Source organism: Amblyomma maculatum, chromosome 4 (assembly GCF_055883805.1).
Source record: "Amblyomma maculatum isolate TAMU_Amacu chromosome 4, ASM5588380v1, whole genome shotgun sequence".
NCBI classification, from domain to species: Eukaryota; Metazoa; Arthropoda; class Arachnida; order Ixodida; family Ixodidae; genus Amblyomma; species Amblyomma maculatum.
The window spans coordinates 83113328-83135356 of NC_139347.1; the positions used below are offsets into that span (position 1 = coordinate 83113328).

A 22029-nucleotide genomic window follows, 5' to 3' on the forward strand; every position below is an offset into this window, starting at 1 on the left:
GTTCTTTGCTTTCTCTGTCATTTTTCTTTTGGCGTTGATCACCATTGATCGTCCGACGACCTACGTGCGCGCAGCCGAGTCGCCAGTTGTTTGCAGGTTGACCAAGCTCGCTTCTTCGCTGGACTTAACTCGAACGACTTGCGAGAGAAATCGTCTCCGGCCCCCACCTTTGTTGCGGCGCGGACGCAAGCACGCGAGCGTTGGTCGTACGGCGCGAAAGGGCGTCTCCCGGTACGGAGGCCACTGCGCGGTCGAAGCTAGCGCGTCGGTTGCTGTCGCCATGACGATCCATGGCCCCCCATTGATTGGTCGCTGCCGGGAAGCGCTTCTTTCGTTTCAAGTACGGCGAAACAGCTTGTTGTACGAAGCGAGCGCCGCTAATGCCAACACACGCGGGATCCCCCCTCCCCTTCAACTTCTTTTCCGCCAATCGCCGTTTCCAATCGAACTAAATCTGGCTACCGTGGCGAAGATACGGGCCACAGGCGCGTTCTGGTCAAGGTCTCGTGAGCATTAGCAGCACCGTCAGTGACCCTCCTCCTCCCACCCTCTCGCTCTCTAATGATGAGTGAAAGCTCGTGTACAAGTTAAAAATAAATTGGTGTTTTTAAACGGTTGCCCTCGAGAACGTGCGCATCAGTGCTGTTTTATATATTTTTATATATTGGTTGCCGTCGGTGACCTTGATCGCATGCGGTGCCAACGCTTATTGCCCGTTGCAGACATTGTCCTCCCGGAAGTTCCCGACATTACACTCGTTATCGTACGTGAAAGCTGTGAAGGTTGCACTAAAAACGGACAGCTGTTGGTTATTAGGGAGAGGGGGCAAGTGTCGCGTTGTCAAAGCAGAACCAGAGCTTTGATCGCACCGTGTTTGTGCATGCAGACCACTGCTGAGCATTGTCACAAGTACAATTAAGATCCCAAGACTGTATTCTAGTCCTGACCACTGCGTTTTGCTGTATTTGCTGTACCTGGGTTGATTTCATGGAGGTGAAAAGCGAGCGCGCGCTCACCATGAGGTAGCCGTACTGGATGATCTTCTCGGCGAACTCATCCCTGCGGAACTCCGGGTCGTCCTGCTTGTAGAGCTCGCGCAGCAGGAAGTGTTGGTCGGAGACTTTCTCGTCCGCCACCCTGTACATGATGCCCCACTTGCGGAGCACCTTCTTCATCAACCTGCGAGGGCGGCAGTCATTGCCTATGGTCACGGTGGCGCGTTGTCCGACGTGGTTGTGTATACTGAATTACCGACACCTTTTTCGCCTGCTTTATTTTTGCCATATCTACAATGAAAATTGCATGGCTCTTACATCTGAAATATTAACAATCTGCTGTGATTTCCTTGATTGCAAACATTATTGACATTTTGAATATGTGCCAAAAGTTTAGCACGACGCAGACTCCATGAAAACGTGTTTATGTGTGTGCGCCGTTCTCGTGGTGTCTGTGTAAGATCAGTAGGTACCAACGTGTCCAAAAAGTTTGGATGGATACACACATTTGATGCCACCGCATCTTCCCACTTATGTGGTTAATGTCAAGAGCAAAATCTGAGATCTGTCGAGTGTAGAACAGTCAGCTTCTATGCCTTATAAAAAAGAAAGGTTGGAGTTACCAGTAACACGTCAACGTGTCGTGTAATGTAGTTAAGACTGCATTAGCAACTCTTTTGAATGACGCTCATTGTGTCAGTATTGAAACTATATAATTCGAATATTGGTATCTGAGGTACAGGTTTTCACATTACAGGCGTACCTTGTTGATTAGTACATCAAAGTGATGGTCACCACCCACCGCAGTCGAATCAAATTAATCAAATTCGGAGAGGATGGCGAAACGCTTCGTTATATCGGTAATTTGATGTAAAACGAATGGCACAAAGATAAGTCTAGATAGTAAATGTGTGCGATAGCGATTCGGATAACTTTCTTTCCGAATATTCAAACGGATCAGACTGTGTATACTGTGAAAGAAGGCGAGGTTGAGACGGCAAGGTCGTGACGGCAAGGCCAGCGATGCCTTGTCTAGCGTTTTAATCCGATGACAAAACCCAGGCGCGTGCCGGAGTCGGCGCCGCGAGACGATGATGATGGTATGTACAAATGAAAGAGGAAGATCATGGCATGTACAAATTAAAGAACATCCACGGAAGGCTCACACAATCTGCCCGGGGGGTCGGAAGCGGCCAGCCTGGCCGCTCCTAACTAAGTGATGCATCGCGGCGCACAAACGGTTTCAGGCGAGACACATGAACAATTTCAGTTCCACGGTGGCGTCGATCAGCTGGGGGATCAACAGGCGTCACTTTGTAGTTCACTGGGGAAGTTTGGCATATGATCTCATAGGGACCTACGTAGCGGTGGTGGAATTTGTCACTAAGGCCAGAGGTGCGCAATGGTGTGTAAAGCAGTACTTCGTCACCAAGACGAAAATATACCACTGGATGTGTAGAATCATAGCGAGTCTTGCGGACTTCCTGGCACGCTGCCGTGTTGAGTCGGGCAAGATGACGGCATCTGGCCACACGAGATAAAAAATGGGTAGGTACTGATGTGGAGTAGTCGGGCGTAGAGAAGAAGGAAGCGTCGAAAATTGTAGTGGGAGGACGGCCATAAACAAGGAAAAATGGAGAGTAACCGGTAGTTCGCTGTACTGCTGTATTATAGGCGAATGTGACGAATGGTAGAATAGTGTCCCAATTTCGATGATCTGGTGTGATGTACATTGATATCATGTCCGACAAGGTGCGATGAAATCGCTCAGTCAGACCGTTAGTCTGGGGATGGTAGCTTGAGGTTGTCTTATGAAGGGTGGATGAGGCGTGAAGAACTTCGGCAACGACTTTCGATAAGAAGGCTGTACCGCGGTCACTTAGGAGCACCCGAGAAGCGCCATGTCGTAATACAATTGATAGCAAAAAGAAATTTGCTACTTCTTCAGCGGAACCAGTCGGTACAGGTGCTGTCTCAGCGTAACGTGTGAGGTGGTCGACAGCTGTTATAATCCAATGGTTACCCCCATAGGAGAGAGGTGGGGGACCATATAAGTCGATGCCGACTACGTCGAATGGCGTGGTGGGACAAGGAAGAGGTTGTAGAAGGCCAGCGGGCGAAGAAGTCAGCCGTTTGCGACGTTGGCACAGAGGGCAGGATGCGACGTATTTGGCAACGGTGGAAGATAAGTCAGGCCAAAAGAATCGTTTTCTCACGCGGTCGTAGGTTTTGTCAAAACCAAGGTGACCTGCAGTAGCGTCATCGTGAAGTGCCGCCAGTATACGTGGGCGAAGCACACGCGGCGCGACTGGGATCCAGCGAGTTCCATCAGGGCAATACACGTAGCGGAGTAGGATGCCATCTTCGAGCTTGAAATTGCGAAACTGTCGGCGAAGCCTAGCATTGGGCGGGTCCGAAGCGCCGATAAGGCGGTCGATGATAGGACGGCAGTAGGCATCGGCTAATTGCTGTGAGCGGAGAGCGTGCTTGTTCTCAGAGTCGTCAAAACAAACGGTTGTGATATACGTCGGGCAAAGAGATGGTCGGCTCTGGTCAGAGGTGGAAATGAATTGTGAAGAAAAGCAGCAAGCGGATTCCGAAAGGGGACAGCGAGAGAGAGCGTCGGCGTATTGGTGTTGGCGACCAGATTTATAAGTGACGTCGAAATGGTATTCTTGCAGGCGTAGAATCCAGCGGCCAAGTCGGCCTGTCAAATTTTTGAGTGAAGACAACCAGCAAAGTGCATGGTGGTCGGTCACAGCTGTGAAGTGCCGACCGTATAGGTAAGGGCGAAATTTTTGGACAGCCCAGACGACAGCAAGACACTCCTGCTCGGTAATGGTGTAGTTTTTCTCAGCTGGAGTGAGAGTCCGACTGGCAAAGGCAATCACTTTCTCACGCGATGTTGCATCACGCTGCAGAAGTACAGCGCCAAGACCGTGACCACTGGCATCGGTGTGCAGGATAGTTGGAGCGCTGTCACTGAAGTGGCCAAGAACAGGATCTGATGTGAGGGCGTGCTTGAGGTCATTAAAAGCAGTTTCGCACTGCTCAGTCCACACGAAAGGGCTGCGTGCTTTAAGTAGCTCATGAAGTGGTGCAGCAATAGTTGCAAAATGCCTTATAAAACGCCGGAAGTAGGACGCGAGGCCGAGGAAACTGCGCAAATCTGTAATCCGTTGTGGACGAGCAAAGTTCAAGACCGCGATTATTTTTTCAGGATCTGGGCGAATGCCGTCATGGCTGACCAGATGTCCCAATATTCTAATTTCCTTCTGTGCAAAGTGGCACTTCTTGGTGTTGAGCTGAAGGCCTGCCGAAGCGAGACAGGTGAGGACTTCATTCAGGCGCGTGAGATGGTCATTAAAGGTTGCCGAAAAGATAACAATGTCATCCAAGTAACACAAACAGGTTCTCCATTTGAGGCCACGAAGTACAGTGTCGATCATTCTTTCAAATGTCGCTGGTGCGTTACAAAGTCCGAAAGGCATAACATTAAATTCGTAAAGGCCATCATTGGTTGCGAAAGCGGTTTTTTCTTTGTCGTCCTCGTGCATAGGTATTTGCCAATACCCTGAGCGAAGGTCCAAGGTCGAGAAATATTCGGAGCCTTGGAGGGAGTCAAGGGCCTCATCAATTCGCGGCATCGGATATACATCTTTGCGGGTAATTTTGTTGAGTGCGCGGTAATCAACACAAAAGCGTACCGAGCCGTCCTTTTTTTTAACTAGCACTACTGGGGAGGACCATGGGCTTGTTGAAGGACGAATTATATTGCGATGAAGCATGTCATTTACATTTTCTTCAATTACTTTTCGTTCAGAGAGGGAAACCCGATAAGGCCGTCGTCGAACGATAGAGTTACCTTCAGTAATGATGCGATGGTGCGCAACACTAGTCCGTCCCAGTGGTGTGGAAGTGGCATCGAAAATGGCTTGGTGGTGTCGAAGCAATGTCAGTAGTTCTTGGCGTTGGTCCGGCGTGAGTTTAGGATTAATAGTCTTTGCGAGAACAGAAAGAGAGACGTCTGACGAAACACGTTGCTGAGGCGGAGGGGCGGTGAGCACCATCAGGGAAAAAGGTTGAACATCCACCATACAATTCAGAGAAGTTCCTTTTGGGAGCACGAGGGATTCACGTGAAGTGTTAGTGGCCACTACTGTCGCTGAGCCGTTGTGGAACCGGACAAGACTTGACGGGAAGGCGATGCCGCGTGCAAGATGACTATATGATGGTGCTGTGAGTACGTCCCCGTCAGTGATGTGGTCAGAAACAACAGTAAGTAGTTTTTCGCACTGAGGAGGCAAAACAGTATCAGCGGCGGCAACGAGGGGATGATGTCGTTCAGAAAAGTCAGATGAAAAATCTCTGTCTGTCATATGGATAACACGGTCACCACAAGAAATTAACGCTGAAGCGGTTGACAAAAAATCCCATCCGAAAATCATGAGATGCGCACAAGGTGAGAGCACAGCAAACTACACATGATGGCGGATGCCGTCGATAACAACTCGTACGGTGCACTTCGCTGAAGGGCGCAAAGGGACGTTATTGGCTCCACGGAGTTGAGGCCCATCATATGGGGTTGTCACTTTTCGCAAACGGTAGCACAAATCAGCGTGAATGACAGAAATTGCAGCCCCTGTATCAATCAAAGCTTCAACCGGTACACCTTCAGCGATAACACCAATAACGTTATACGGGCGATCAGGAGGACTTTTAGTAAGTTCGCAGCGTGCAGTTTGACCTCCGGAAACTGCAACACTTAGTTTTCCGGATGGCGGACAGGGAGACCGGTTGCGGGGCGGAGAGGGGAAACTGAGCGGCGGTATGGGGATGTGGACCGGCGTCGGGATACATGGTTCCCACGAGGCTCAGAGGAAGATACTGGAGGTGGGGAGGATCGTCGAGGTGGGCTTGGAATAGACCGGCGTTGATAATATGAGGTTGAAGGCATGTCGCATTCGAAGGTGTCGTAACCACGGCGCTCGTTCTGAAGGCGGCGACGACAGAAGCGGGATATATGTCCTCTAATGCCACAGTAATAGCAGACTGGTCGGGGGGGACGCCAAGGTGCGTAATTGGGTTGTGTCGGTTGAGCCATCGCCATTGCATTGATGTGATTGTATGTTGGTGCCGGTCGGGGCGGGGGATCCAAAGAAGGGAGGGGGGGATGCAGCGACGTGCGCGTAGGTCGGCGCTGGGCGGATTGCAGAAGGTTCGGATGTCATAGGGCGGCTGATGGTAGCTAACTCTTCTTTAATCATGTTGCGGAGAACGGCGTCATTAGGAGGTGCGGAAGAATGATCGCACCCATGTCGACAGAAAGGATTGAGGGCTTGAAGCTCCTCGCGGATGATTGCTCGAATCATTGCCCGCAGATCAAGGTCAGCAGAGGTCGGACCAGTTGCGAAGCCGGGGTGTAGTCGAGAGGACTGCAGCTGGTCGAGGCGTTGACAGGTCGTAATAATTGAATCAGCACTTGTAGGATTCTGGGCAACTAAGGTGTGATATGCCATAGCATTGATCCCTTTTAAGACGTGGTGCACACGTTCAGGTTCCGTCATGGTGGGACTAATGCGCCGACAAAGTGCAAGAACAGCCTCTATGTAAGACGCATATGACTCGTCGGGACCTTGAAGGCGGGAAGCGAGCTTGTTTCTCGCGATCTCAGTCCGAACTGCCGGGTCAGCGAAGTATTGTCGGAATTGCTGTTTGAAAGTGGTCCAGTTAGTAGTGTGGGGTTCGCGATTAATGAACCAGTTTCTGGCGACCTCAATTAGATAGAACGAAACGTTGATGAATTTTAAAGCATCGTCCCACTGGTTATAGGCACTGCAGCGTTCATATGTGTCGAGCCAGTCGTCCACGTCTTCGTCACGACGACCAGCGAACAGCGGTGGGTCGCGTTGACGTGTGGGCAGAGTCGGAGGCGTCGGTGCAGCTGAGGTAGAGGGTCCGGCCGGGTCGGGATTGCTCTCGGTGGACATGATTATGGTGGTAGTTGCCAAATGACGACCGGAACGTAGCTCCAGTGAGAGGCAGCAAAGGGATCGAATTCGACCTCCACCACTTGTGAAAGAAGGCTAGGTTGAGACGGCAAGGTCGTGACGGCAAGGCCAGCGATGCCTTGTCTAGCGTTTTAATCCGATGACAAAACCCAGGCGCGTGCCGGAGCCGGCGCCGCGGGACGATGATGATGGTATGTACAAATGAAAGAGGAAGATCATGGCATGTACAAATTAAAGAACATCCACGGAAGGCTCACAATACTTTCAAAATTATTTGAAAAGAATCGAGTATGTTCTCAACATTTCGAATACTTTTCGAATACAGTCGATCCAGGATATATCGAATTATTGCCTAAATCGAGCTCTCAGAATATATCCTTGAAAATCGGATGCAAAAGCATAAAACTGATTTTTGCGTTTATCGAACTACCGTTCAGCGGAACGTTCGATATATCGAACTGCATGTCGTGTCCTTGGATTCTCTTATGGCGCCACCATGATCATTTTTCGCACTCTAAACGGGCCGGCTGCGCAGCCTTGAGCACCTGCTGACAACGCTAGCGCTTTAAAACCGCTTGGCGAGGTGAACGTCGAGTCCGCTTAAATGTGTCATTCGTCCTTGTTTCCTTTCGAAGCGTGCTTGTTCTCAAAGTGACACTGCTCTCATGCAAAGAAGCTGGCGCTGGGTGCACAGGTTAAGCCAGCCGTGCTGACCGGATGCTTGCGGCGGCTCTCGCGTGGCACTGCTTCGCTGCTGAAGGAGACAGCAAAATCAGCCGCACCCTTTTTTAACTGAGCTATTTTATTGCGAAAGCAATACTGCTCGAAGTTTGAGCCTTCAGCGTGAAACGGCGGTGACCACCATTGATCTTTGACCGTTAGACAACTCTCGTAGACGACCCCAAGCTGGCAGGAGCTGCCAAATTGGGTTTCTCGTTTCAAGAAGAAGAAGAAGAAGAAAAAGAAGAAGAAGAAGAAGAAGAAGAAGAAGAAGAAGAAGAAGAAGAAGAAGAAGAAGAAGAAGAAGAAGAAGAAGAAGAAGAAGAAGAAGAAGAAGAAGAAGAAGGAAGAAGAAGAAGAAGAAGAAGAAGAAGAAGAAGAAGAAGAAGAAGAAGAAGAAGAAGAAGAAGAAGAAGAAGAAGAAGAAGAAGAAGAAGAAGAAGAAGAAGAAGAAGAAGAAGAAGAATAATGCTCGGTCACCCGCAGCTATTGCTCTCGCTCAATATTCGGTACAGCAGCGTTGAACTCTTCTAACTTTATTTGCCTTTATAGTGCTTCGGTAATATAATTAGGCATCTTATGATCGAGCTACGGCTCTCAATGCACCGTCCACAGCCTTTATAGTGTACCAGTAATAGAAATAGGCATCTTATAATCAGCGGTGGCTTTTTCCAAGGCACCGTCCGCATCAGCTTTTCTGTGAACTTTAATCCCAACGGCAATTGTGCCACGCGGCGCGAAATGCTACTGCAAGATGTGAGCATCGTGAGCTCCGACGCATCGATCTGTGCCTACCAAATATTTGGAAGACGCGCCCGCGTCCATGGAGCGGCACATAGAGGTGCGCCCCGTGCGCCACTCTTTTTGACGCCTGGCGCGCACGCGCACTTCACGGGCAGGCTGCGAGTACGCCAGTGGGCAGCCAATCGTTTCATGAAGCGCGCCGCTAGCTTGGCTACACCGTAGTCACATTTCTGGGGTACAGAGAAGCAGCTCATCTGTTGGCATACTTTATATATGAAATTATCGACATTGGAACTACTTCGGGATCCCTTTCGAGTTCGATATATCCAGGATCGACCCGTAGTTTGACGCAGGGTTCGAAAAAGCCCACCATAATTGCATTCGACGACTGCTGCAAGGATACGACCCACGACGTCGCCTCGTCCCATGCTGCTGCGCTGAGTATTCGTTAGAGTTCAGTCCAGCGACGCACAGTCCAAACGTGCGACTGCGTTCAATACGCTCATAAATGACGTTTAATATTAGAGGACGGGGCAGGGCTCAAGGTAATTCGGAAAATCCTGCATTAATTTCGAATATCGGAGGCCTCGGCTAATGCCTAGCTGTCACCTGTCTGATGTTCTGAGGTGTCGCTCCAGTTTAATCTATTTCGTCGTCAATAGCACAGCAAAATGCAGTTTACCGAAGTGTATTAGTTAACGGTCGCAGACCTCACATGCTCCATGTCGCGACACTTTAAAAGAGGGTACTGTTGCGCCCTTTAACAGCTCTAGCTTTAGCTCTATTAGTTATAACATGCTCCTCAACTGCCGAATCACCATAATACGAGTGCTGTTTTTGTGCAGATATTCGATTACGTAGCCAGTACTGGCGCAAATATTCGATTCTTATTCTTCTCAGTTATATGGCTATTCGATTCTTATTCGGTTCGTTTCTGAGCTACCTTGTTCGTATTTGTTTAGGTATCCAAGCTGCATTATTCGTATTCGATCTGGTTTGACAAAAAAAAAAAAATACTATTCACACACGCGAACTCAATAGGCATATTTCTGGTGTAGAAGCAAGAATATATTGCACTCACGGTTTGGCACTGCAGCGCTCAATAGGGTTTCTAGGCCTCTGTAGCTACTTCGCATAGCGTAACCACGCAGGACGGTCCAATAAAACTGGCCACTGCTTAAAATAAGGCGCCCAGTCCTTTCACTAGTAGACCATAAATAATGTAGACGCGTATTGAAATCGAGGCGCAGCTGCTTTCTGCAACGTAGTCGGCAGTGAGGCAAGCGCAGCACGCCACATGAAACCGGCGCTATAGGATTTGGTTAGTTAGTTAAGCTTACTTCACCGCACGGCAGCAGTGTGATGAAAAATGAGTACAGGCAAATGAGACAGAAATGAGTAATCGAAGAACACGCTCAAGTACATTCATTCTACGTTCGCCTTCTAGCAGGGTATCACAAGCGCTGGCACTACCTGCAGGTGCCAAAGGCCGTGCAACCGGCCTGTCTCTGCGCACAAAATGTGGTCAAAGAGGGCTTTTGGAGAGCCGCCAATTCCGGACCACAGGGCGCAGCTCGAAGCACCAAACGACCGGCGAAATTGGAGTTTGATCTACTGCGAAACTTTCTTATACATTTACGCATGATTTTTCGGGCGGCAGCCATGATATTTTAATGCGTTCGATAAAGCAAATAATTCGAAATATCTGAATTCGATATGACCGCGCACGTCTCGGTCACGTAAATGGCGCTCGATGTGAAAATAAAGCTAGGTATTCTGGGTGCACCACCATCCTCGAAAAATGTTCGAGTGTGAAAATCAAAATATTCTTTTAGAACGCGTGACCTTAAAGCATACCTGCGACTTCTATTGCCTTTCAGGGGAAAGGAGAGAGGAGAGGGGGGGGGGGGGGGGGGCGTAATTTACATCCAGTGCTCAAAACCGCCTCTGAAAATCTATGAATTACTCTGTGCCGGTCGCCTTAGCTGGGTATTTGTTCGCGGGTTACATTTTTCGTTGACTGCCGAATCTGCGTGCTACTGGTGTTTCATAGCACAGCAGCTTACTGGGCTCAGCCAGAAGACCGACACATTCGTCTAAAAAGGCTCGATCGAACATTGAAATTTTATGTTCCGCGTGATATTCCGCGTCATCAGGCATGCTTGCTACATAGACTTCGTTTAAACGTGGCTTTCACGCGCATGTACTTGCATTTAATTGGACAGGTGGCCTCGCCGGAATGTTCAACTTGTGGCATCCCAGAGACTGTGGACCATATATTATTGGTGTGCCCAGTGTATGTGGGCGAAAGAAATGTGCTAGCCGCTTCCTTGAAGCGTTTGGACAAGAGGCCTTTGTCGGAGGAACTGCTGCTGGGCGCATGGCAGGACAAGGGGAAGGGTGTCCAGGCAGTGCGTGCTCTTTGCCGTTTTTTTGTGCGCCAGCGGGCTTGATTCGCGCTTGTGAGGCAAGCTACTGTGCCTGTATATATATTTCATATGCCTTCTCCCACATCGTCACCCATCACGATCTTCTTTCTTCTCCCCTTCCCTTCCCCAGTGCAGAGTAGCAGGCCAGATTTGAATTATTCCGGCCAACCTCTCTGCTTTTCCTTTCAATAAATCCATCTGTCTATGTGTTTCATAGCCGTATATAGTGGCTTCGCAGTCCGATGGCGTGCTCGAAGCCCTAAAAATATTTCAAGCTCGTTTTAAATGCCATCAATCTCCAAGAAGACTGTTGAATTTCGCTGATGGTATTGAAAAGTTGGCCAAGCTCGGAAAAAAAAAAAAAAAATGAAGGTTTAAAAATTTACAGCCGAGTTAACGTAACTGGCCAGTTTCGAACTATACGCGCTAGCAACCAACGTTTCACTCCCGTCTGGTTCGAGACTAGAGTCTGATGGGGTACAAATTATATATGTGGAAAGCCAGAAATTGTCGAACATGCCTTTTTAGATTGCTGGGACGCTGCATTTTTCTGGCACGGCTCTCAGCGTACCTTAAAAAAAAAAAAAAGACCTGCCGCTTACGCCAAGGTTAATTCGATTTCTTAATGTTAGCTACGAGTCAGTCAACTGGTGCTGACAGCTGCAATGAGTGCACTTATTTTATTGAAAATGTATTGCAAGTTGCCAGTGCGAGGCATTATATTGGACGCTGAAAAGGCCGCAGTAAAAAATCGTAATATCGTCTTTGTCAAAAGTAATTAAGGCGCAGGGTTATATCCTCAGCGGAGCAAACTTGCCATCCCTCAAGCTCTGTGTAAAGCAATCAGAAGCCTTGTAATCAGATTTCGAGATCTTTTGGTCTGATGCCATAAGTCATAGCAACCAAATACGGCTGGCAAGTTAACCCCTTTGCGTGACCATTTTTGCCCAATAACGCACGTTTCGTTATAACTCGTTACGCCAAAACTGCAAGCCTTCTTTTTTTACCGTCCAGAAAGTGAACGCCCCTACGCATGTGACTCGATGTTGTGCAGGGATGTGGGCGTGGCTGACATCGAGCGGCGGGGGTCATCGCGCGCATATGCTTACGGCCAGATGACGTCATAGCAGAACTTGGGAAAGGGCTTGACGATCATGAGGATGAGCAGTTGCAGGGAGAGCAGGGACATGCACGTGTCCCGGCCCGGGTGGCCGCACCGGTCCTTGAACTGGTCGCCCAGCCCGAACAACCCGGACCGACCCTGCGCCAAGAATAATTAGAAGAAGAAGAAAGTAAAGCCTCAGAAGACCAGCATATTCGACAGCTTGGTATCTGCAGCATCCTTGATGTCTATATGTGTGACATTGTTCGTAGAGTCCATCACTTGTCTTGTGATTGGAAGTTTTGAGGTGTACATGGAATAAGACACGTGAAATAGTCGGCTCAAATGCGTTATTAACTCCACCATGGTGAAACGTGTTGCTTCGTACTGCGGTCTGGCTGGTCTGATACCCTACGTGCCTCGTTTTTCGTTTTTCACTTTTAGTTTCCTGCTAGCGCTAACAAAGTGATCCGTCTGTCGATGGAGGATACGTTGCGGGCAGGGCAATTTATTTTATACTGCCCAAACTAACTAATGTTGATGGAGGCAGGAAATTGAAATGCTGTGAGCATGACAGAAGGTATGTACTGTGATTTTCTTCTGCTGGACCTCAGCCCCCAAACAACCTACTTATATTTTTGCGTGAAAACGGCTGCGCACAGTGCAGGATCCTTTAACACAGAAACCAACGACACATTGTTTACCGTCACGCGATGCTCCTAACAGTACCTTTTTATATTCCGCGTCTGTAGCTAGCTAACTAACACCTATTATTCAATATTTGAACATTCGATTTAGGGTCAAACGTGTTTTGTTAGCCTGTAGAGATGGTCAAAAAACAACAGATTTATTGTTTTTCACTAACGTGCCTTCTGTATGGTTCTTTTTCCTTCATTTAAAAAAGCGCCTTCAAGATATGAAAAATACGTCACTACGAAACTTTAAATACGAGCTCATTCTTAGTTGATTATCTATTTAGGTGGTACTAAATATACATTGAAGAGCGCCACACGGTGGGAAACAATATGTCGTTCGTTTCATTGAGCTTCCGTGCATTGATGTTTTGAATCTTCAAGGTACGTGAAAATCTCCATAGCCTGGCCACTATACTAGCCAAACTGCGAGTGCGCATGTCCTTAGACACGGTGCTTATCCTGCACCCCCCCCCCCCCCCCCCCTCATTTTTCTTATTCGTCGCGTTGGTTAAGCGATTCAAGGGTCTGCTTAGTTTAGTAAGTGCAGAGCTATTTTCCAGCGAGCGCCGGTTCATACATTTCCACTAGCCGCTGCACACCGCGATGTCAGTTGCTGGAGAGGCCATACATTAGTGGGTTTCCTTCATGCACAGGTGTGGTGATCTCTAAGGTGCATAAGGTGTTTTCGAGTCGTCTACTCTGAACGCAAGCGTTGTAAAACGACAGTTCTTGCAGCTAGACGTGATATAGTGCGTGCGTCACTAGTGAGGGCGCTTCCCAAGACTTACCTCCCTGAAGAAGGCAGTGTAGAAGAGAGATGCGTACGTGTTGGTGAATTGGAAGGCGAAAAGCTTGATTACTAAGGCGTCATTGTACATACTCCTTGTTCTGTGGTTTTCTGCGAAAAAGAAATGATTTGAATGACGAATTTAATTCAGTGAAAACGCTGTTCGAATTGGTAGGGGACTGAAGGCGCTTTCTAAATAACAGTAAAGAACCTGCATTTTTGAGTGGCTGAGTGCTTAATTTCGATACCATTGTTATCCATTTATTCTCACAGGGAAGATGCTGCTGCCCAATACTAGAGATTAAAGGACTATAGACACCTTATTTTGGGGTTCGTGTTTTATCGTTTATAATCACGCCTAGGACATTACTGTACACGGATCACCACGTCACATTCGCCTACGACTACTGAATAATTTATAACCGTATTTCTTTTCTCACCAGTTTCGGTTTAAACAGCCGAGCGATGGCTGTGACGTCACAGTCAAGTCTAGGTCACGTTAGGGATGAAAATATAGCGATATAATCATTGCTGGGTCATTTGAATTCACTACAATGATAAAGCCAGCCAGCCTGCTTCAAGAACAGAAATCACTAAAGGGAAGAATGACCGATTATATCGCTGTTTTATCATGCCGCGCATCAAGACTTGATTGTGACGTCACAGCTAACTCTCGGCAGTCGAAACCGAAACTGGTGAGAAAAGAAAATTCAATTCAAATTATTTAGCGGTCGTAGGCGAAAACTGCGTGCGGATGTATATACAGCAATGACTTAAGCATCATTAACATGAAGAAAAATGCCACCAAAATTTGGTGTCTATTGTCCTTTAATGCTCACGCTGAGGTAGTCTGCTCTCTTAAACGAAAAAAAAGAAGCTGATGTGTTTTCATATACTTTAGGCTTTAATTTCTAGCATTCAAGGGTATCAACTTTTCAGGTTCAAGTTTTCAGGCCAGCGTTGTAATATATTTTAAGCCACACACTTCAATTGGGGAAGTATACTTACCCCAGTCTGTCAGCTTGACTGCAGCATATGAATAAATCTGGAGAAATAAAAAAAAATGTAAAGAACTTCAGCAAAACATTGCTTTTAAGCAGATGTACAAAATTTTACATGAAGGCAAGATGTTCATAATCAAATGTATACTGCACATCTCTGGATTTCATAGTCCACAGCTGCCCTCACACACACAACCACTTTCCTGTCCTGACCAGATTGAGATGTACGCGGTCAAAAAAACTGAAAATAAAGGCAGAAATTAACTTTTTTTTCTTCAATAAGGTTGATCTTGGAAAAAGGTTTTCTGACTTAATGTTCTTTTCTTCAATATGACTCGTTCTTGACCATGCGCTCTGGTTTCGCTGTCAAATCGTGCTAGTGCGATCCCGTCGCACAACATCGGTGATGGTCATTTCAAACGACATGCGATGCTTTTTCACGTTTCGAAACATCTAAACGTCGCTGGGATCTATTCACAGTACCGCACAGTGGCGTAAGTGTTCCAGGTTTTCAATATGATTAATAGGCTGCCGCAAATTTGGAAAAAAAAAAGAATTAACGTGTGGCAAGAAATCTTCTGCAACCACCATCCTGATTCCCGTTACCCAATATCCTGTGGCCGATGCACGAAACTGAACTGGCCCAATTTTACAAAGGTGCACAGCAATCAACGCAACATGCCCACAGTGGAGACCGTGCTTTTCTTCGATGCAGAAAAGAAGCGTGGGCCTGTCTAGACGGAATTAATCAGACACAGGTTGATGCAGCGGCTCAGAAGCGCCTTGGCGTGAAACAATGCGTAGATTTTTGAGCTTGGAAGCTCCGCGGTGACATTTACGGCGTGAGCCGTCAAATGGGCCACACCTGAGCCATCGCGTGGGTGAAGTCCGTCCGAGACTAGCGATCGAGATGGCCAGGAAAGAGAGCTAATATCATGGAGAGGAGTGGAGGTTTCAGTAAGAAAGCAAAAAATACAGCGAGAAAATCTAGTTGTGCAGCCACTGGGAGAAAGAAAGAAAAAAAAAATAAACGTAAGGGCAGCGCCTTTCTTTTTTATCTTCTCTGTCGCTATGGTAACGCGCTGGGCTCCGGAGGGATGTTATCGCTGACACGAATACCTTGAGGATTTTACGGCCGCCGACTCTTGCTCTCCCGCTCCTAGCTTTGTGTCTAAATGTCTTTATCATCCAGGTAAGTAAGAGCAATTTGAAAGCTATAGCGCTTGAGAGTGAGCTGAGTCAAGATTCCATCCGTGGAAACCAGCGGGCGTTGATTTCGCAGCAGATGATATGCCACAGTGCTATAGGTGACGCGGAGGACACCCGGGCGTCGCGCTCGAAAGGTTCGACGTCGACGTAGACAAAACCACTTAAGTTGTTTTTCGCAGCGAGAAGCCCATTGGCCGCTTAGTGAAACCGAGGTACGATGGGCGATGAGCTCGGCGGCGGCGTCATGGAGGAAGGAAAAGTTAAGAGGAGGGACCTTCACGCCACGTTTTACGAAGCCGGAAATAAGTTCGGCTCCATGCTATTTGGACGAGCTTCGCATAATCGGGAAACATGGGCTGCTTCCATTTGATGCCTTGTACTGCGTTGTCCTTTCTCTCTTGTTCGAATGGTGCAGCCGAGTTTTGGCCATAATTTAGCATCCGCCTAAGCCGCCTACCGCAACTGTGGTTAAGCGCTGGGTGGAACCTTCGCTTATAATTCCTGCGGTAGCTCGCTACGGTATGCGGTGTCCGCCGTTTCCTTTGCCTGCACTTCCTTATTAGCGAAATTTGATGGAGTGCTCACATCCTGTTTATTGTATCTCAAGTTAATCGCCCATTAAAAGTTGTTAAAGCTCAATACGGTATGCAATAATAATAAAAAATCAAGAAGTTACTTCGATAGTTTCACCGCAGAAAGCTGGTGACTGAATCGTCGAAAGACAAAAACTGGTACTTATAACCGTTGCCTGATCGCTGGAGCGTTGCGGGTACAACCTAACACACACACACACACACACACACACACACACACACACACACACACACACACACACACACACACACACACACACACACACACACACACACACACACACACACACACACACACACACACACACACACACACACACACACACACACACACACACACACACACACACACACACACACACACACACACACACACACACACACACACACACACACACACACACACACACACACACACACACACACACACACACACACACACACACACACACACACACACACACACACACACACACACACACACACACACACACACACACACACACACACACACACACACACACACACACACACACACACACACACACACACACACACACACACACACACACACACACACACACACACACACACACACACACACACACACACACACACACACACACACACACACACACACACACACACACACACACACACACACACACACACACACACACACACACACACACACACACACACACACACACACACACACACACACACACACACACACACACACACACACACACACACACACACACACACACACACACACACACACACACACACACACACACACACACACACACACACACACACACACACACACACACACACACACACACACACACACACACACACACACACACACACACACACACACACACACACACACACACACACACACACACACACACACACACACACACACACACACACACACACACACACACACACACACACACACACACACACACACACACACACACACACACACACACACACACACACACACACACACACACACACACACACACACACACACACACACACACACACACACACACACACACACACACACACACACACACACACACACACACACACACACACACACACACACACACACACACACACACACACACACACACACACACACACACACACACACACACACACACACACACACACACACACACACACACACTTCGCGCTTATACACAAAACAACCTCACTAAACGATGACGATCGTTCGGCAGCCGGTGGCTGCGTTTCGACGGAGGCGAAACGAAGAGGCGTTCGTGTACCGTGGTGATGGGAGAAACATTTACTGAAGTTTGAAGCGAATTGCAGGAGGTAAAGGGGTGCTTCCAGATGGGATCCCCAGGTGGTCGAAATTACTCCAGATCTCTCTACTACCGGCACCCCTTTCTCTCTTTCGACTTTCACTCCCGCCGTCCTTCCTCCCTCTCCTTTACGGCGTGGTTCAGTTGTCCGTGTGGCGGTAACTGCGCCTTTCCTTTCCTGTGAACAGAGGCGTCGGATGGCGGTTGAAGCAGGCGGACACGCGTCACTTCAGCTCCGCAAATTTTGACCGATTTCACCGGACCAACGCTTTTTCGCCACCGGATTTCATTCGGAACTGGAAGACATCAAGTGCTGGATCCCCTGGATGCCATATTTCAAGCGGTAGGACCATTTTTTCGGATCTTTACCGGACTTGAAAGTTCCAAAGCGGGCGCCAGCCCGCTAACCCTGACGGGACGCCCAGCACGACATCGGGAGAGAATGGGACGCTAGGCTTATTGACCACGGCGGCGCCTAGCACCGACTCTTCTTCAAAGGGAGACCATATGGCAGGGCCAAGCCAAGCCCCAAGTGCGTCGCCACAACCACCAAATGCCCTCCTTGACGAATTCCAAGGGATGGATGAAGACGACTTTGGAGACGCCGAGTCAGGAAGCGAAGACGGAATGCCGTCAGATTCCTCATCGGAGCGCGTCGGGTACAACAACGATGCCAGTTGGGAGCTTGTTCAATCCAAGCGCCAGAAAAAAAAACTTCACAGACAAGGACAACGGAAAGGCACGGGAACCGGCCCGGACGCCCAACCTCATGATCGAAAATCACAGGGTAATGCGACCGGCTGCAACAAGACCGGAGAGGTGGAGCAGAGGAGGCCTAGGCGAAGACTGCCGCCACTCCCCAAAAATGACATCAAAATAATTTTTCGACCCAAGAAAGGACTCATGGTGAAATCACTCACCACACACCAAGTAGCGCGCGCCGTTATCATGGCGTGCGGCCAACAATGCAAGGACGAGGACATACTTGTAAGGCTTCGCACAGGATCAAATATCATTATCGTTAGCACCCCACATGAAGAAACGGCTCACCTGGTGCGGCGCATTACCCGCCTTAAGTTCGCCGGAAAGTCGTACGAGGTCAACGCTTACGTGGCAGCTCCGGAGGACGTCTTTCGCGGCGTAATTCACGGTGTTGACCCAGGTACGTCTCCCGAAGAGCTGAAAGCACACCTACGAGTCAGAACTCAAGGAGTAACCATTCTCCAGGCAAGGATGCTTGGAAAATCCAAGACCGCCGTGATCACGTTCGACGGCCCGATCTTGCCGAAATTCGTAATATACTACGGAGGTGAACTACCGTGCTACCAGTACCGCCCCACGAGGCAAGTGTGCTACGTCTGTTTCCAGCAAGGACACCGCTCCGACGTGTGCCCCACACCGGACATTATTGTGTGCGGACTGTGCGGAGATAAAAATCCGACGAAAGACCATGTGTGTGAGCTCAAGTGCCTAATATGCGGTGAGGCACATCGCACCGGATCCAAAGAGTGCCCCGAGAGACTGAAAAAAGCAAGACCAAAGCCCAGCGGGGAAAGAGGGCGCAGTGGCCAACGCGGGCGACCACGCAAGCGATGGTTCAGCTCAGAAGGAGAGACCTCAAGGAGCCGATCAAGGTCCAATTCCTTCCCACCTCTGTCGCCGGCCGGTTCACAGGAGGGGAACAAAGAAGAAAAGCAGAAAACGAAGCTTTCCCAGAAAGGCGGCAGCAAGGTAAGCTGGGCATCTACCATTGATCCGCACTCGGTAGAAAATAGTAACACAAACAATACAAACAACAAAAATATTCCTGTCAAAGAAGCTAAAGACGCGAGCAGTGATGCACTCAGACGCGAGCTTGAACTCGCTCGACTCAAACAAAATGAGCTCGAACGCAAGGTCGAGGAACTAACAAAAACACTAAAGGCACAACAGCGGGAGCTTGAAATCACTAGAGCCTTTCCAAAACAGCCACAAGCATCCAACAATGGAGAACTTGAATCACGAATGCAACAGATGATGCAGCAGATGATGCAGGATATGATGCGGCAAATCCAATCTCAAATGCAACAGATGCAAGCACAATTTCAGGGGCAGATCTCAGAAATCAAAAGTGCTTTTCGAAAACAAAGACATAACGAAAACATTAGGGAAAGAGCGTACAACCGTCCAGCGTTAACGGCGTTCGCTGTCGAACAAGGCAATAGCACGAACACGTAAACATGACCAAGACGCGTCAGCAAGACCAAGAAAACTTAGAAATTTGGCAATGGAACTGCAGAGGCTACCGCAAAAAACAGGCCCTACTAAAACAATACATAAACACACAGCTCACACCCCCCGATGTGATTGCGCTCCAAGAGACTGGAACCAGGCCCTCTCTACAGGGGTACGATGTTTACGAGAGCCAAAACGGAGGTAAAGCAGCCGTTCTAGTCATCAAAGCCATCACCGCAATCAGGCACGATACCATCGCCGACACGGACATCGAGCACGCGCTTGTCGAAATCATTCCGAAAAAGCGAAAGGAAAGGAGCACATTCGTACTAAACGTGTACAGCCCGCCAAGACAAAGAAAAGCCAAATTCTTCGAACTCTTCCACGGAGCGCACAAGCTGGCCAAAGAAAATGCACTCATTATCGTGGGAGATTTCAACGCCATGGACACGAGTTGGGGATACCGGAAACAAGATATCAAGGGAAGAACATTAGCGGACGTAGCCGAATATTTTGGCTGTAAGCTAATCACAGATCCCGCGACCCCAACGAGAATCGGTAATAGTGTGAGCACGGACACTTGCCCGGACCTCACGTTCGTAAGGAAGAGCAAGGAGTCACAGTGGGAAAACATGATGGAAAACCTAGGTAGCGATCATTTTATCCTCCGGACGCGAATAGCATCGGAAAGGGTAAGATGCCGGATCGGACAAGCAAAACTCACGGACTGGAACGCGTTCCGCGGGGCTTGCAAAAAATCTGAAGGCGGCATTCAATCACTAGAAGACTGGAGCGGCATGTTGACAGAAACGCGAGACAAATGCACAAAAAGTGTAAGACGAACAACAACAACGCCCGAAGTAGACGGGCACCTTCTGCGACTATGGGAAGCCAGACGCTGTCTCACCAAAAGATGGCGGAAGCAAAAACACAACAGGAAACTAAAACTAAAGATAGCAGAAGTTACGGCAAAAGCTGAAGAATACGCAGCGCAACTCGCGAGACAAAATTGGGAACAATTCAGCGACTCGCTTAAGGGAACCTTAGGTACGGCCAGAACCTGGAATCTCCTAAGAGCACTAATCGATCCGACCAAAACAAAATCAGAAAACAATAAAAGCATCCACAGATTCATCCACTCCTTCAAGGGCTCGGACACCGACCTTTTAGAGAAGGCACGAAAAAAATGTTTCGGTGATCGCAACCCCTCACGATACCAAGGAAACTATCGCGGAGCCGAAAACGAGAGACTCGACCGCCCAATAACTGTGGAAGAAGTTTATGCGGCCATAAGGAATACGACCAGAAACACGGCAGCAAGAGCCGACAGAATCGACAATGCCCTGATCCGAAACCTGAGTGACGACCTCATACAAGAGCTCGTAAGTTTTCTAAACAAACACTGGGAGGCGGAGACGGTTCCCGAAGAGTGGAAACACGCCGAAGTAATTATGATACCTAAACCTGGCAAACAGCTCCAAATTGAAAATCTCAGGCCCATATCGCTCACGTCGTGCCTCGGCAAGCTTTACGAGCGGGTGGTGCTGCAAAGACTGCAAAATTTCATGGAAGATAATGAACATGTACCCCATACCATGTTCGGCTTCAGAGCAAAACTCTCGACGCAGGACGTGCTGCTTCAAATACAAGAAGATGTGCTCCGCAACGTACCCCGAACAGGTGAAAATGTCATAATGGCCCTTGACATCAAGGGAGCATTTGATAACGTCAGTCACGAAGCGATCCTTACAGGTCTAGACGACCTGAACTGCGGACGCAGAATCCACGGGTACGTCAAAGCCTTCCTGTCAGATAGAACTGCCACCATCGGCATGGGAGACCTTCGATCGAACAAAATTCACGCGCCAAACAAAGGAACACCACAAGGATCAGTCATCTCACCTATCCTCTTCAATATAGCTATGATAGGTCTAGCACGAAAACTAGAGAAGATCGAAGGCATCAGGCACGCCATGTATGCAGACGACATAACAGTCTGGACGAACACCGGTTCCCTCGGGGAGAAGGAAGGAAAACTACAGGAAGCGGCCTCCTGTGTACAGAAATATCTCGGAGAAAGAGGACTCGCATGCTCGACCGAGAAATCGGAACTGCTTCGAGTGTGGAGAGGCAAACAAAACCGGACCGTCCCAACCAGTGAGAGCCTGAAACTCAACATC

The 22029-nt window shown here is 48.6% G+C and overlaps 1 protein-coding gene across 1 annotated transcript in view; it reads right to left on the minus strand.

Annotated features, from left to right (window-relative positions):
- Window positions 1-22029, minus strand: part of LOC146191534 (anoctamin-7-like) — a 123859-nt gene that overhangs the window by 17743 nt on the left and 84087 nt on the right. Inside the window, exons 11-14 of the mRNA XM_084599966.1 lie at window positions 14492-14528; window positions 13485-13594; window positions 12009-12160; window positions 1017-1179 (exon numbers count right to left, since the gene is read on the minus strand). Coding sequence (XP_084456092.1) covers window positions 1017-1179; window positions 12009-12160; window positions 13485-13594; window positions 14492-14528 — 462 coding nt within the window. The remainder of the gene's footprint in view (window positions 1-1016; window positions 1180-12008; window positions 12161-13484; window positions 13595-14491; window positions 14529-22029) is intronic.